Source organism: Centropristis striata, chromosome 11 (assembly GCF_030273125.1).
Source record: "Centropristis striata isolate RG_2023a ecotype Rhode Island chromosome 11, C.striata_1.0, whole genome shotgun sequence".
NCBI lineage: Eukaryota > Metazoa > Chordata > Actinopteri > Perciformes > Serranidae > Centropristis > Centropristis striata.
In genome coordinates, this window is record NC_081527.1 from 36,230,361 (window position 1) to 36,244,050 (window position 13,690).

At 34.1% G+C, this 13,690-nt stretch overlaps 1 protein-coding gene across 1 annotated transcript; it reads right to left on the minus strand.

The window, feature by feature from the left end:
* Positions 1-1,519: 1,519 nt before the first annotated feature.
* LOC131980578 (E3 ubiquitin/ISG15 ligase TRIM25-like) lies at positions 1,520-12,764 on the minus strand. Its single transcript, XM_059344834.1, has 7 exons — positions 12,135-12,764; positions 9,717-9,803; positions 8,530-8,763; positions 6,872-7,031; positions 6,349-6,399; positions 5,090-5,149; positions 1,520-2,258 (listed from the first exon to the last, which is right to left on the minus strand). Exons 1-7 carry the CDS (start codon positions 12,693-12,695, stop codon positions 1,732-1,734), a joined length of 1,680 nt encoding a protein of 559 aa, XP_059200817.1. The 5' UTR covers positions 12,696-12,764; the 3' UTR covers positions 1,520-1,731.
* Positions 12,765-13,690: the final 926 nt, after the last annotated feature.

Consider the following 13,690-nt stretch of genomic DNA (forward strand, 5'->3'; position numbering starts at 1 on the left):
ATTGTTTTATGGGTGCAGTCTGTTGAAAAATGTTATAGTATAATCTGTTAAAAAAATTACAGAAACACAAGAATTTGAGATGTCCAAAAATTTATTTTATAGTGTTTTTGTCAAAAAATGTCAAATTTTAAAATGCCTAAATGCTCAAAATTGTTCCGTTAGTCTGATATAACATCTGTTCAAAAACGACAGAAAAACACCAAATTTTGAGATCTCCAGAAATGGAAGGAAAATTAATCTATAGTGTTTTTGTCAAAAAAGGTCAAAATTTTAAAATGTTCAATTCTTTTATAGCCTGTTGACATGTCCATATTTCATGAAAGTCATAAAAAAATTAAATGCCCTGATACTCTCAATGGTCTTATTATAGTCTGTTGATACATAGGAAAGTCATGGCATTTCGATTTGTCAGAAAAAAAGGTCAGATTTTAAAATGCCTAAAAATTCTCAATTGTTCCGTTAGTCTGATTTATATATGTTTATATATTATGCTGTATTTAAAAATGGCAGAAAAACAAGATTGAGATGTCCAAAAATGGAAGAAAAGAAAAAAGTAATTGCCAAAATGGTCCTTTTGTAGTCTGTTCATACATATTAAGCATTAAATAACAGCAATATGACAAACATTTTATAGGATGTCCAAAATTTTAGGGGAAATAAATGCGATACTATAGTATGTTTATTGTCAAAGGTTAAAAAAAAAATGTAAATGCTAAAAATGTCCCTATTATACTTTGTTGATACATAAAGCAGATTTCCGAAAGAGTTACAGAAACACAATATAGCAGTCTGGCTAAAAATTGAAAAAATATTTAATTGTATTGTATGGCATCAACATTTCATTAAAAAAAAAAAAAAGGTCAGTTCAGCCCTTGAATGGGTACAGAAGCCCTGAACCGCAAGTGAAGAAATTTTTTTTTGAGATGTTATCTTGTTATTTCGAGATCATATCTCGTTATTTCAAGATAATATCTCATTATTTCGAGATAATACACATGTAAAAAAAAAAAAAATCTTCCAAAATTTTTTTTTCTTCAGATATTATCTCATTATTTCGAGATAATATCTCGTAATTACGAGATAATATCTCGTTATTTCGACATCTCGTTATTTCGAGATAACACACCTATGTAAAAAAAAAAAAATTTTTTTTACATAAAAATATATATTTTTTTTTTACATAGGTGTGTTATCTCGAAATAACGAGATATCTCGAAATAACGAGATAATATCTGAAGAAAAAAAAAATTTTGGAAGATTTTTTTTTTTTTTAATTCTTATTTTTTTTTTTTACATATGTGTATTATCTCGAAATAATGACATTATCTTGAAATAACGAGATATGATCTCGAAATAACAAGATAACATCTCAAAAAAAAAAATTCTTCACTTGCGGTTCAGGGCTTCCGTAAATGGGACATGAGACACGTAAAAAAAAAAAAAAAAGTTGATGTCCCAAAGTAATTATGGTGTTATGGGTGGAAATAAGAAATCCCTGAATAATAAAATTTCCGAGCGTGATTATCTGTATCAGAGATTAACTGCTTTTATTCTTGATTTTTTTTTTTTTTTTTTTAAAACAGCTTTAATACACAACTTTTACAATAAAATAGAATTGATACACAATAAATCACAATACAAAAACATAAAAATGCTCAAGAAAATTTACACCTTGACTCATTAGACTTTTAGTCTAGTCTTACAGTTAATGGAATACAATCTTTATTACATTTAAGGAGAGCAAAGCCTCAAAGTAGAGCTCAGACCCACCCAAAATCCAGGGAATAGAGGCTGGGTGAATGAAGCCTTGACTTTATGGAGTAGAACCATGGCATCAGAAACATTATAGAAAGACAACGTCCCCGCCCTGAAGTCCAGAAACACTCCTATCCTGCTGCTGCAGGGGGTGGAGACGTTCACACTCTCCTTATTGTGCTGAAAGGAGCAGGCTGAGGTGGAGCAGTCCAGACTCCAGGACTTGGAGTTGTGTCCCAGTTTGCAGTCGCTCCCTCCTCCGCTCCTGCCCATGTTTTTGTAGCAGACGCCGATGGAGATCCCTCCGCTACCGGCCCACTCCACCTCCCAGTAGCAGCGCCCAGCCATCCCCGCTCTGCACAGCACCTGGGCCCAGCTGGTGAAGCGCTGCGGGTGGTCCGGGTACGGCTGAGGCTCCGAACGCGTGGTCACCCCTCTCCGGCCATCAGAGAAACACAGATAAGGGTTGGCCGTGTTCGGGTCCAGAGTTAAATCGTTGTAATCTAGACTCCGTAGAAGCACATCAGACAACTAGAAGTTAGTCGATTCACACAGTAGAAAGACAAAAAGGGACAAAAATCTTTCCTTCCACATGCCATCACACTGTACAATAACAAAAAGTCTGGTTCATTGCATACTGTCGTTATGCACTTTGTGTTTTTTATGCACACTGTTCATATTTATGCATATTCATATTTATTCTGCACTGGAATTCTACTCCTTAATACATACTCCTTCTTTAGACACTTTATTTTTACATTACATTTTATTGTATTTTTATATTTTATTGCTTGAAGTATGCCTAGGTTGTTCTTTTTATTTACTTGTGTCATTGTCTCTGTGTGTAATGCTGCTGCTACACTGTAATTTCCCAGCTTGGGATAAATAAAGTATATCTATCTATCTATCTATCTATCTATCTATCTATCTATCTATCTTCTCTCACAGGCTGCTCCAGCTCCGCTGTCAAAGGGACAGATACAAAAAATCTTTCCTTCCAAATCAAATAGTCTTTATTGTCATTATATAGTTCACTATACAACGAAATTGAAAGTGCCACTGCATAAGGTGCATAGTTATGACAATCATAACACAAAACAACATGAGTAAAAACATTTTAAAAATGCCGAGCTAAACAAAAACAAGAACAAGGACATGTGATGTAATAAATAAGTATAAAAATAAATAAATGTCTACTTAAAATGCTATAATTTATACATGAGGTAAATTGAGTGTATTGCACATGTCCGTTTTATTGCACCTTTTAATTAATTTATCCTGTGTGGGTGTTGAGAGACATGCCATCACACTGTACAATAACAAATAGTCTGGTTCATTACATACAATCGTTATGCACTTTATGTGTTTTTTATGCACACTGTTCATTGCACCTTATTTGTTTCACGGCACAAACATTTCTATACTGCATATTCATATTTATTCTGTACTGGAATTCTATTCTACTCCTTAATACATACTCCTTTAGACACTTTATTTTAATTTTTACATTATATTTTATCGTATTTTTATATTTTATTGCTTGAAGTATGCCTAGGTTGTTCTTTTTATTTAATTGTGTTGTTATTGCCTCTGTGTGTAATGCTGCTGCTACACTGTAATTTCCCAGCTTAGGATAAATAAAGTCTATCTATCTATCTATCTATCTATCTATCTATCTATCTATCTATCTATTTTCTCTCACAGGCTGCTCCAGCTCCGCTGTCAAAGGGACAGATACAAAAAATCTTTCCTTCCAAATCAAATCAAATAGTCTTTATTGTCATTATATAGTTCACTATACAACGAAATTGAAAATGCCACTGCATAAGGTGCATAGTTATGACAATCATAACACAAAACAACATGAGTAAAAACATTTAAAAAATGCCGAGCTTTTTAGCGCAGGCTTTAGATGTGGCAATGTGCTCATATTATTGTAGTGTATTGGCAGTGACTAGGGAGGGTTTATTTTACATATGAAGATTTTATTTGTTATATTTTCCTTCTTTTCGGTAAATCGTTACATTTGGTTGTTTTTTTTTTGTTTTGTTTGTTTTCTGTGTTTTGTTTCTCTTTAAGTTATATTACCCAATAATTGTTGTACTCATGTCTACTCCATGTCTTTGTAATTACCATTCAGCATTGCACATTTGTTATACTGAAAATCCTTCAATAAACAGATTTAGATTTTTTTTTTAAATGCCAAGCTAAACAAGGACAAAAACAAGAACAAGGACATGTGATGTAATAAATAAGTATAAAAATAAATAAATGTCTACTTAAAATGCTATAATTTATACATGAGATAAATTGAGTGTTTTGCACATATCAATTGTATTGCACATGTCCGTTTAATTGCACGTTTTAATTAATTTATTCTGTGTGGGTGTTGAGAGACATGCCATCACACTGTACAATAACAAATAGTCTGGTTCATTACATACAATCGTTATGCACTTTATGTGTTTTTTAGAACCTGGTCTCACAGGAACCCGTGAAATAACCACGGATTCGCTTAACTCAAAATCCGTGGAATAGCCACGGAATCACTCAAATTTCCGTGAAACTGACACGGATTTCGCTACAATGCATGTTAATGACAGTCATATCCCGTGGCTATTCCATGGATATTTGTTCCTATTGGTTTGTTCCAAGTCACGTGACTTTCAAGGTCCCAGCGGTCAGAACAAAAAACATGGCGGACAGTTCTCTCATTTTTAGTGGAAAAAAAAATCAATATTTTGACTTAGTTTCTGCATAAAAATGGATTTTGATCACATTTCTAGCGAGAAATATATGTTTTATTTTCTAAATATTCACTCAGTGAATGTACATAATCACTTTGTATGTTGGAATAGCCACGGGATATGACTGTCATTAACTTGCATTGTAGCGAAATCCGTGTCAGTTTCACGGAAATTTGAGTGATTCCGTGGATATTCCACGGATTTAGAGTTAAGCAAATCCGTGGCTATTTCACGGATTCCTGTGAGACCAGGTTGGTTTTTTATGCACACTGTTCATTGCACCTTATTCGTTTCACGGCACAAATATTTCTATACTGCATATTCATATTTATTCTGCACTGGAATTCTACTCCTTAATACATACTCCTTCTTTAGACACTTTATTTTTACATTACATTTTATTGTATTTTAACATTTTATTGCTTGAAGTATGCCTAGGTTGTTCTTTTTATTTAATTGTGTTGTTATTGTCTCTGTGTGTAATGCTGCTGCTACACTGTAAATTCCCAGCTTGGGATAAATAAAGTATATCTATCTATCTATCTATAAAGATGGAGAGTATTTATTTATCAAGTAATTGTACTCACATTGAAGAAATTCAGCTCTTGTCTTTGGTTCTGAGTTGTATGGTAAGTCAGTGTCCTTCACTGTTAGACAGAAGAAGGGGATGAATTAGCCGTTAGCTATATTGAAAGTTAAACTGATTAATTTCTCCAATAGACATGTTATGTATTGTGTAGTATAAAAAAAATGTAAAAATAAAAAGGTCATACTTTAAAATGCCCCAAACTGCTAAAAAAAAAAAAAAGAAGCCATATTATAGTCTGCTGATAAATATTATTGTATATGTTCAAAAGTGTCAGAAAAACACCAGATTTTGAGATGTCCAAAATGAAATAAAAAGTAATACTATAGCATGTCGATTTTTGTAAAAAAAAAAAAAAAAAATTTTCAATAGACGTATCTACAGATTTTGAGATGTCCAAAAATGAAAGAAAAAAAAAGTCATACTATAGAATGTCGATTTGTCAGAAAACGTCAAATTTAAAAATGCCTAAAATAATTCTATTATAGTCGGTTGGTACATACCATAGCATAATGTGTTCAAAATTGATTGAAAAACACCAGATTTTTTGGGAGAAAAAAAAGTCATACTATAGCATGTCAAAAATTTTCATGAAAAAGTCATACAATTTTAAAATGCCCCAATACTCTCACTTATTGTAGTCTGTTGATACATGAAGTAGTTGCCAAAAAGCATTACTGGTGGTCCAAAAACATAAATAAAGTAGTATGTCATTATTGTAGGATATTTAAAAATAAGAAAAAAAATACTACAGTATGTCGAAAAGAAAAAAAAGGCCATTCTTTAAATTCCCCAAAATACTAAAATTGCCTTATTTTAGTCTTAAGCACTAAACTCTCCTGGTCAAATCACCAAAGATTAAGAATTACACCTGGCTCTTTGATTAAGAAGAAAAAGGCACGTCTCTGTGCAAAAACCTGCATTTTTTTCTAATGACCAGTAGGGGGCGACTCCACTAGATGTAAAAAGAAGTCCAATTGTGTAAAAGTCTATGAGAAAATTATACTACTTTTCACTTGATTTATTGCCTCAAGAAACATTTTCCTAACATTTTTATGGTCTCAATTGTTAGTTTTAAGTGTTCTTGAATTCATCCTGATATTAATTTTGTAAATTACAGTTCTATTTACAGTAAAACGGACAATAAAGCCGGGATCATGAAAGTTAATTTTAACACTTAAAATGTCTAAACTCAATGATTGGTCAATCCCTGTTGGAGGGGTTTAATAAACAGTGTAACCATTAAACTGTCTAACTCACCTTTAGTCTTTTCAGAGGTACTTTGATTGCTGGTTTCCTTCAGTGAAATTACTAGAAATACAGATAAACAAATATTGAGTACACTGTAAAAAATGTTTGTACAAATAACAGTAAAACACTGTCAATTTGCATCAGAAATAGGTTGTAAAATTAAACATTGTACATCACCGTAGTAGATACTTTTAATTACTGTCAAAGAATAGTAAAAAACTTTAAATTTTATCGCCATAAACTGTAGAAAACACACAGTTTTGCTGTAAAAATATACATTTTTCGTGTAAAGTTAATGGAGAAATACCACGATGACACAATTATCCTAAAAGTAATGGGATTATTCAGTATAAATTACAGTTTTTGCTGATATTTACATTTACATACGCTCACTGTATTATTTACGGTGATGTTCTGGCAACCACAGCTGCCGGTATTTTACCGTAAATTAAACAGATTTTTTTTTACAGTGTATTTAATGTTCTTAATATAATCATGTTTATGGTCATCAGGTGTAAAAGAGCCATCACACCTTTATCAGAGATCCTGTTGAATTCTCTCTCCAGTGTGTCATCCAGACCGTCTTTGAGATGAATCAGGCCTCCTCTCATGGTTTTATACATCACATATTGAAGTGTGTCAGTGTTGGGCATCTCCACAGTCCTGGTTGGGAAATGAAGAGACTTGCTCTTCTGTGACAACATGAAAAAAACAAATTAGACGACAGAATTTGAATGCAAACGCAGCAACCCTGACAAAACAGGAAGGAACGGCTCTGTGGGTCAGGGAGTTCACACTGCATTAAATATCGAATTGACTTAATAGAGTGTTTCATACAAGGCAATCATTTTTTTTTTAAATCATTGAAACATTGAAGCAACAATATTATTGGTTAATTTTAATGATAAAAACTAAGGCTATAATATTACTCCAAATGTTAAAAAAAATCAGATTAAAAGATTCCCATTTAGATTTCTTTTAAAAATAACAGAAAAGCTTGCCATTCCAATTTATATTAGTGAGCTGATAAATGTGTCCTGGGAGGCTGAAAAGAAAAAAAAAAAAAAATATCTTTTTTGCAAAGTTTTGGACTTATTGTTTGCTGAATGCTAGTACTGTGTAGTATGTAAAGAGTATAAAAGACTATATTAGGTCCCATAGACCACTACGGGGAAAAAAAACATGTGGTAGTTAATAGTGAGAGACAATTCGTGGCACAGTACAAACAGGATCAAAAATTATTTATGTTGTATTCAATGAATAATTTGTTCATTTGAAAGATCATTTTGCAAGTTTGTGAGATGTATATTGTGTGAGACGAGAGATGTAGATGACAGACTGCACCTTTCTTCACTTATACAACGTATCAATTTAAAAAAAAGTATTTGTGTCTTGCGGTTGTCTACTTTAGATATTTTGTTTCTGCAACAAGACCCCATGAGGGACACCAAAAAGGGGAGGGACTAAACTCTCCTGGTCAAATCATCAAAAACGACCTTAAAAATGACAGAAAAAACACAAGATTGTGAGATACCCAAAATTTGAAGAAGAAAAAAAGTCATACTATAGCATGTTGATATTTTTCATGTAAAAAGGTAATACATTTTTTAAATGCCCCAATATTGTCAAAAGGGTCATATAATAGGCTGTTATAGGGTGGCCAGAAACAAAAAACACCATATTTTTAGATGTCTAAATTGGAAAAAAGTTATACTATAGCATGTACCGGTAATTTTTTGTCAAAAAAATAGTAAAATTTAAAAATGGCAGATTTTGAGATGTCCAAATATGGAAGTAAAAAAAGACAAAAGACTAAGAACTACCTTAAAATATTGAATATTTGATTAAAAAAAATAGAGGATATGTTTCCGTTTAAAGCAGAAACCTGGGTCTGAAAAGTGAAACCAGTAAATTTAACCTGCATTCACTCTAATGGCCAGAAGGGGGCGACTCCACTAGATGTTAAAAAAAGTGTGTAAAAGTGACAAAATGAAACTACTTTTCACTTGATTTATTGCCTCAATAAACATTTCCTAGCATTTTTATGGTCTCAATCACTATTTTTGCTTCTCTATCACCATTTTTACTGTATATTTTTTCATTTCTGGAAACATTAGCGAATTAGGAAAATAAATGTCTGGATGGCTCTTTTCCTACATCACTGGCTGAGTTCTGTATGGTTCCTGGTACCTGGATGAAGTGGACGTGGTCCTCAGAGCGAGAGATCTTCTCCAGCTCGGTGTCGGCCCTCCTGAACTCGGAGATCTCCCTCTGGATCTTCTCCAGCAGCTCCTCCGCCTGACTGACCACGGCTCTCTCCTGGACCCGCATCACCTCCTTCACCTCGCTGCTGTGCTTCTCTATGGAGCGGATCAGCTTAGAGAAAACCCTCTCGCTCTCCTCCACCGCCGCGTCCGTGGAGTGCTGTAGAGCATTCAGGTTTTATGTTTAGAGCAGCTATTCTCAACCTTGGGGTCCCGACCCCAATTGGGGTCGCGAGATGATTTCTGGGGGTCGCCAAATCATTTTGGAAGTCAGCTCTGTCTCCACTGTGTTAAAGTGTTCATGTGTTAATGTGTTTTAGTCTTTTTGGTCACTTTTTCTTTTGTCATTTTATGTGGTATTTGGTCATTTTGTGTCTTTTTTTATCATTTTGTGGTCAATTTGTGCCTTTTTTGGTCATTTTGTGTCTTTTTTTAGTCATTTTGTGTTTTTTTGGTTCATTTTGTGTCTTTTTTGGTCATTTTGTGTCTTTTTTTAGGTCAATGTGTCTTTTTTGGTCATTTTGTTTCCTATTTTTTGGTAATTTTGTGTCTTTTTTTAGGTCAATTTGTGTCTCTTTTGGTCATTTTGTTTCCTTTTTTTTGGTAATTTTGTGTCTTTTTTTGGTCATTTTGTGTCTTTTGGTTCATTTGGTTTCTTTTGTGTCTTTTTTTTAGTCATTTTGTGTCTTTTTTGGTTCATTTTGTGTCTTTTTTTGGTCATTCTGTGTCTTTTTGGATCATTTTGTGTCATTTTCTGGTCAATTTGATTCTTTTTTGGGTAATTTTGTGTCTTTTCTGACAAATCCCAAAGTATCAAGTTATTACTTTCCAAGGAGTCTCTGGCTTGAAGCTGACTGTTACACACTCAGGAGGTCAGAATGGACCTTTAGACTGATAGCAAAGGACTTAGATTAAAAGTAACAATAAAATATTAATATATATATATAAATGCACAGACAGAGAGATGTTTTAGTTGTTGTCTGCTTCATTATTTGTCCAAAATTCGTCGTATCAACTGAGTTTGTCTGGTTGAGGTTGAAAAGGTTGAGAACTACTGCTTTAGAGTGAAGTAAACAGCATATTTAAAAGCTAACGTATTAAAAATGCACTCACCTTGATGTATTTTATAACATATCTGAGTTCCTTTTCAGTGTCCTTCAATTTCTGTGCAGACTTCAAAGAGGCCTCTTGGAGTTTTTTCTAAGAGAATACAAAAGATGAATATCACACTGTTCAGGCCCTCAGGCTGTCCAGTCAAATATGTGTTTTTTTTTATTTCCCACGCTCGTCTTTCAAGATGGAAAGTTTTGATTACTGAGAATCAAAGGATTGGATTTCACTGGAAGGCCTTTGGTCCATCAACCTAAACTTTTCACACAGTCACATCAGAGCACGAGCTCTGGCTTCAGGGAGGAGGGTCCTATCTGTGTTCCCAGGGTCCTCATTCTAAGAGATTTGTAAAGGCTTTCCTTCCCGTTTAAATTGCATAAGAATAAAGAGAGAGGGATGTTTCCAATGTAGTTTGATATTTCCACAGTGGCTGAATTAATTCTATGTCTTAACTCAAGAAAATGGTCTTTCCTGCAAATATAAGGGTGTAGGTTCCAAAGAGTAAGCTGTAGGTGGCTGATTTCAACAAACTGACGCAGTTTGACCTGAACTGAACATCTTTCAAAGTGAAATTGAATTGCAGGACTTAACACTGGTCAATGGTGGAAGAAGTATTCAGATCTCTTAATTAAGTAAAAGTACTAATACCACTCTGCAGAATGACTCCACTACAAGTAAAAGTCATGCACTCAAAACTTACTTAAGTAAAAGTACAAAAGTATTAGCATCTAAATGTACTTAAAGTATCAGAAGTAAAAGTACTCGTTATGCAGAATTGACACACTCAGGTTGTTTTATATATTATAAATATATATGATTATTATTGATGCATTTCCTTATTCTCAAGGTAGGGCTCATTGTAACTACTAAATATACTGTTTAATTTTAATAAAAATGTCTAATCACTTTAAATGTATCATGTTTATGTTAAATATTGACCTGAAAAGTAACTCAAGCTGTCAGCTAAATGTAGTGGAGTAAAAAGTACAATATTTGCTTCTAAATGTAGTGAAGTACAAGTATAAAATTACATAAAGTGGAAATACTCAAGTAACGTACAAGTACCTCAACAATTGTACTTAAGTACAGTACTTGAGTAAATGTACTTAGTTACATTCCACCACTGACCCTGGTATTTGTAATTTTACTTAATATATCTGAATACTTCTTCCACCACGTCAACCCCACAGCTAAAATAACCCAGATGATGTCACAGTGATGTAATGAGGGATATTTTTTCTCAGACGAGAAAACATTACATGAGTGTTATTACAGGCTACAGGATACATACACATGAATCCTGTGTCATTGTAAAGAATGAGATGAAAAAAAAAGCTTTAGAATAGTACGTTGATCATGGTAAAACTATATGTTAAAAAATAAAAACATTGAAAAATTTAAAAGAAAAGGCTGTACTTTAAAATGCCCCAGAAAGACGGCAAAATAAATCGTCCTATTATCTTCTGTTGACATCTTTTTTTTTTTTTTTTTTTTTTTAAAAAGGAGAAAAACCCACCATACACATGTTGAAAAATTTCCCAAAAGGTCATTACATTTTAAAATGCCCCAAAATGCTCAAAATAGTCCAATTATAGTATAATCTGTCTGAATATTTTCAGACATATTCTTCAGTTTCTTGTTAATTTTATTTAATGCCTGGTACAACTAAAGGTACAGTTGTTTGGACAAATATAATGACAACAAAAATAGCTCATAAGAGTTTAATTTAAAAGCTGATATCTAGACATTGACAATGATTTTGGTTATGATCAAGAAAACCATGGAAAATGTCTAGATATCAGCTCCTAAATTAAACTCATTATGAGCTATTTTTGTTATCAATTCAATTCAATTCAATTGGCTTTATTGGCATGACGTAACAATGTATATATTGCCAAAGCAAGCATCAGAAAAAAAGATAAGATAAGGAAAGCAATATTTACAATAAATTATTATAATTCTGTTATTCATTTTTAAAAGAAAAGAAAAACTAATAACAATAAAAGAAAGCAATATTTACAATCATTGAAATACAATCAACATATAATTTATACAATCTAACTGTCCCAGCAAAAAAAGAAGAAAAAATAAAATACAAAATAAAAACAAAACAACCAACAGCTGTGTGTCACTCGCTGTATCTCAGTGTGTGACAGGCAGAAACATAGACTGCTGCTAATCTGGAGGAGCGGCAGTTTTTACCTTTTTTGACGGATTCAAATTTTTGGAAATATGTTTCTCTCTATAATATGTTATTATAATTGTCCAAACAAATGTACCTCCAGTTGTACTAGGCATTAAAATGAACAAGAAACTGAAGAAAACAAGGATGGTCCAATAGTTTTTTCCATGACTGCATGTTGTTTTAAAGCTTTTCAGAAACATGTCAACCATTTAAATGAATAAAATATTGAGTCTCACCTGCTGGGCTGCTCTCTCGTCCCCCACTGAGACCGCCTCGTGGCCCTTGTGTCTCTCTTTAACACACTGGGAACACACACACTGCTGGTCAGTGCGACAGAACAGCCTCAGAGCCTTGTTGTGCTGTTGACACAGCTTCTCTCTCAGCTGGTCCACAGCTGGGACCAACTTATGGGCCTTCCCATGGAAGCGCTCCTCATGGACTCTGGAGTGAGCCGCGCAGTAAGACTCGGAGCACACCAGGCAGGATTTAACAGCTTTGTTTTTCCTCACTGTGCAAACACTGCAGATCACCTCCTCAGCCTGGAGTCCAGACCGCTGGAACTGCTCCACCACCTCCCCCAGGACTGTGTTCCTGCTCAGCAGAGGTCTCGGGTTGAACACCTGCCTGCATTGAGGGCAGCTGTACTGGCCTTTCTGCTTGGCCCGGTTCCAGTAGTCCTCAATGCAGTCCAGACAGTAGCTGTGTCCGCAGGGGATCGTTACTGGGTCTCTTAAAACCTCCAGGCACACTGAACAAGAAAACTGGTCTTGCTCAATAGAAATAGTCGCTGCTGCCATTTTCTACACAATCTGAACTGAAACTGGAGAGGACAAAGATGGGCGTGGCTCCCAGGTGTGCTGATTACAGCTACTCCGGTTTCACCTGCTGCACCCTGAAGCCTCCAATCACAGCCAGCAAACCAGGAAATAGGCCGTCCCAGATCAGGCAAACTGTGAAGAGAACAACCTCCTATTGCACCTCCTCCTCTCACTACACTGCAAAAAAGCCAACTTGTATTTTTTGGCCTAAAACAGTGATTTAAGTTGGTAAAACTTGGAAATATAAATTATTGACATTTAGGGCAATAATGTAAGTTAGCACAACAAAGGAAGCCAGTTGTCTGCTCAAAAACAAGTTGGTGAGTTGTTGTTACTTATATCTTTAAGTTGGGGTTCACAACAAGGGACAATAGTTCTGCTAACTCTTATTTCTTTGTTGGGAAATGCTAACTCAAAATTGTGGTCGCAACATTAGCTGCCAATTCAGCACATTGCAGAAGTAAGGATTTAAATAAGAACAACATTCCATAAGTTATTACAATTTAAAATTATAAATTAGTACAACTTACAGTTGAGTTGACAAAAATCTGAATTCAGAGTTGAGCAAAATCAAAATCAAAACTTAAAATATTTACTTTAATTGTCCAACTTAAAATTTTATCGAAGTTTGTTGCCTTGAAATTTTGAGTTCACCCAACTTTTCTTTTTTTGCAGTGTATACATCAGATGAGTTCATGTTAGATGCACCGGCCTGTGAAATGGTTTTTGACAAATAGCATTTTACACAAAAGTTGCAGAGTTTGTGCGTGCAGTAAACCTGTTATTCCACCATCACTGAACACCTCGTGTCATATTTGTACAAAGTGTGATGAAATATGAACCAAACTGCATGCAAACAGACGTGGAAAAAGTATTCAGATCTTTTACTTAAGTAAAAGTACTAATACCACACTGTGAAATTACTCCACTACAACTAAAAGTCCTGCATTCAAAATGTACTTAAGTGAAAGTTC

Bases quoted from the DNA above. Each gene is read 5' to 3' on its own strand.
- LOC131980578 (XM_059344834.1), bottom strand. From the start codon at position 12,695: ATGGCAGCAGCGACTATTTCTATTGAGCAAGACCAGTTTTCTTGTTCA. The intron at 8,764-9,716 runs GTGAGTGCATTT...AATGCTCTACAG, and splicing joins ATGTTATAAAATACATCAAG to CACTCCACGGACGCGGCGGT. The intron at 7,032-8,529 runs GTACCAGGAACC...ATGTTGTCACAG, and splicing joins ACCACGTCCACTTCATCCAG to AAGAGCAAGTCTCTTCATTT.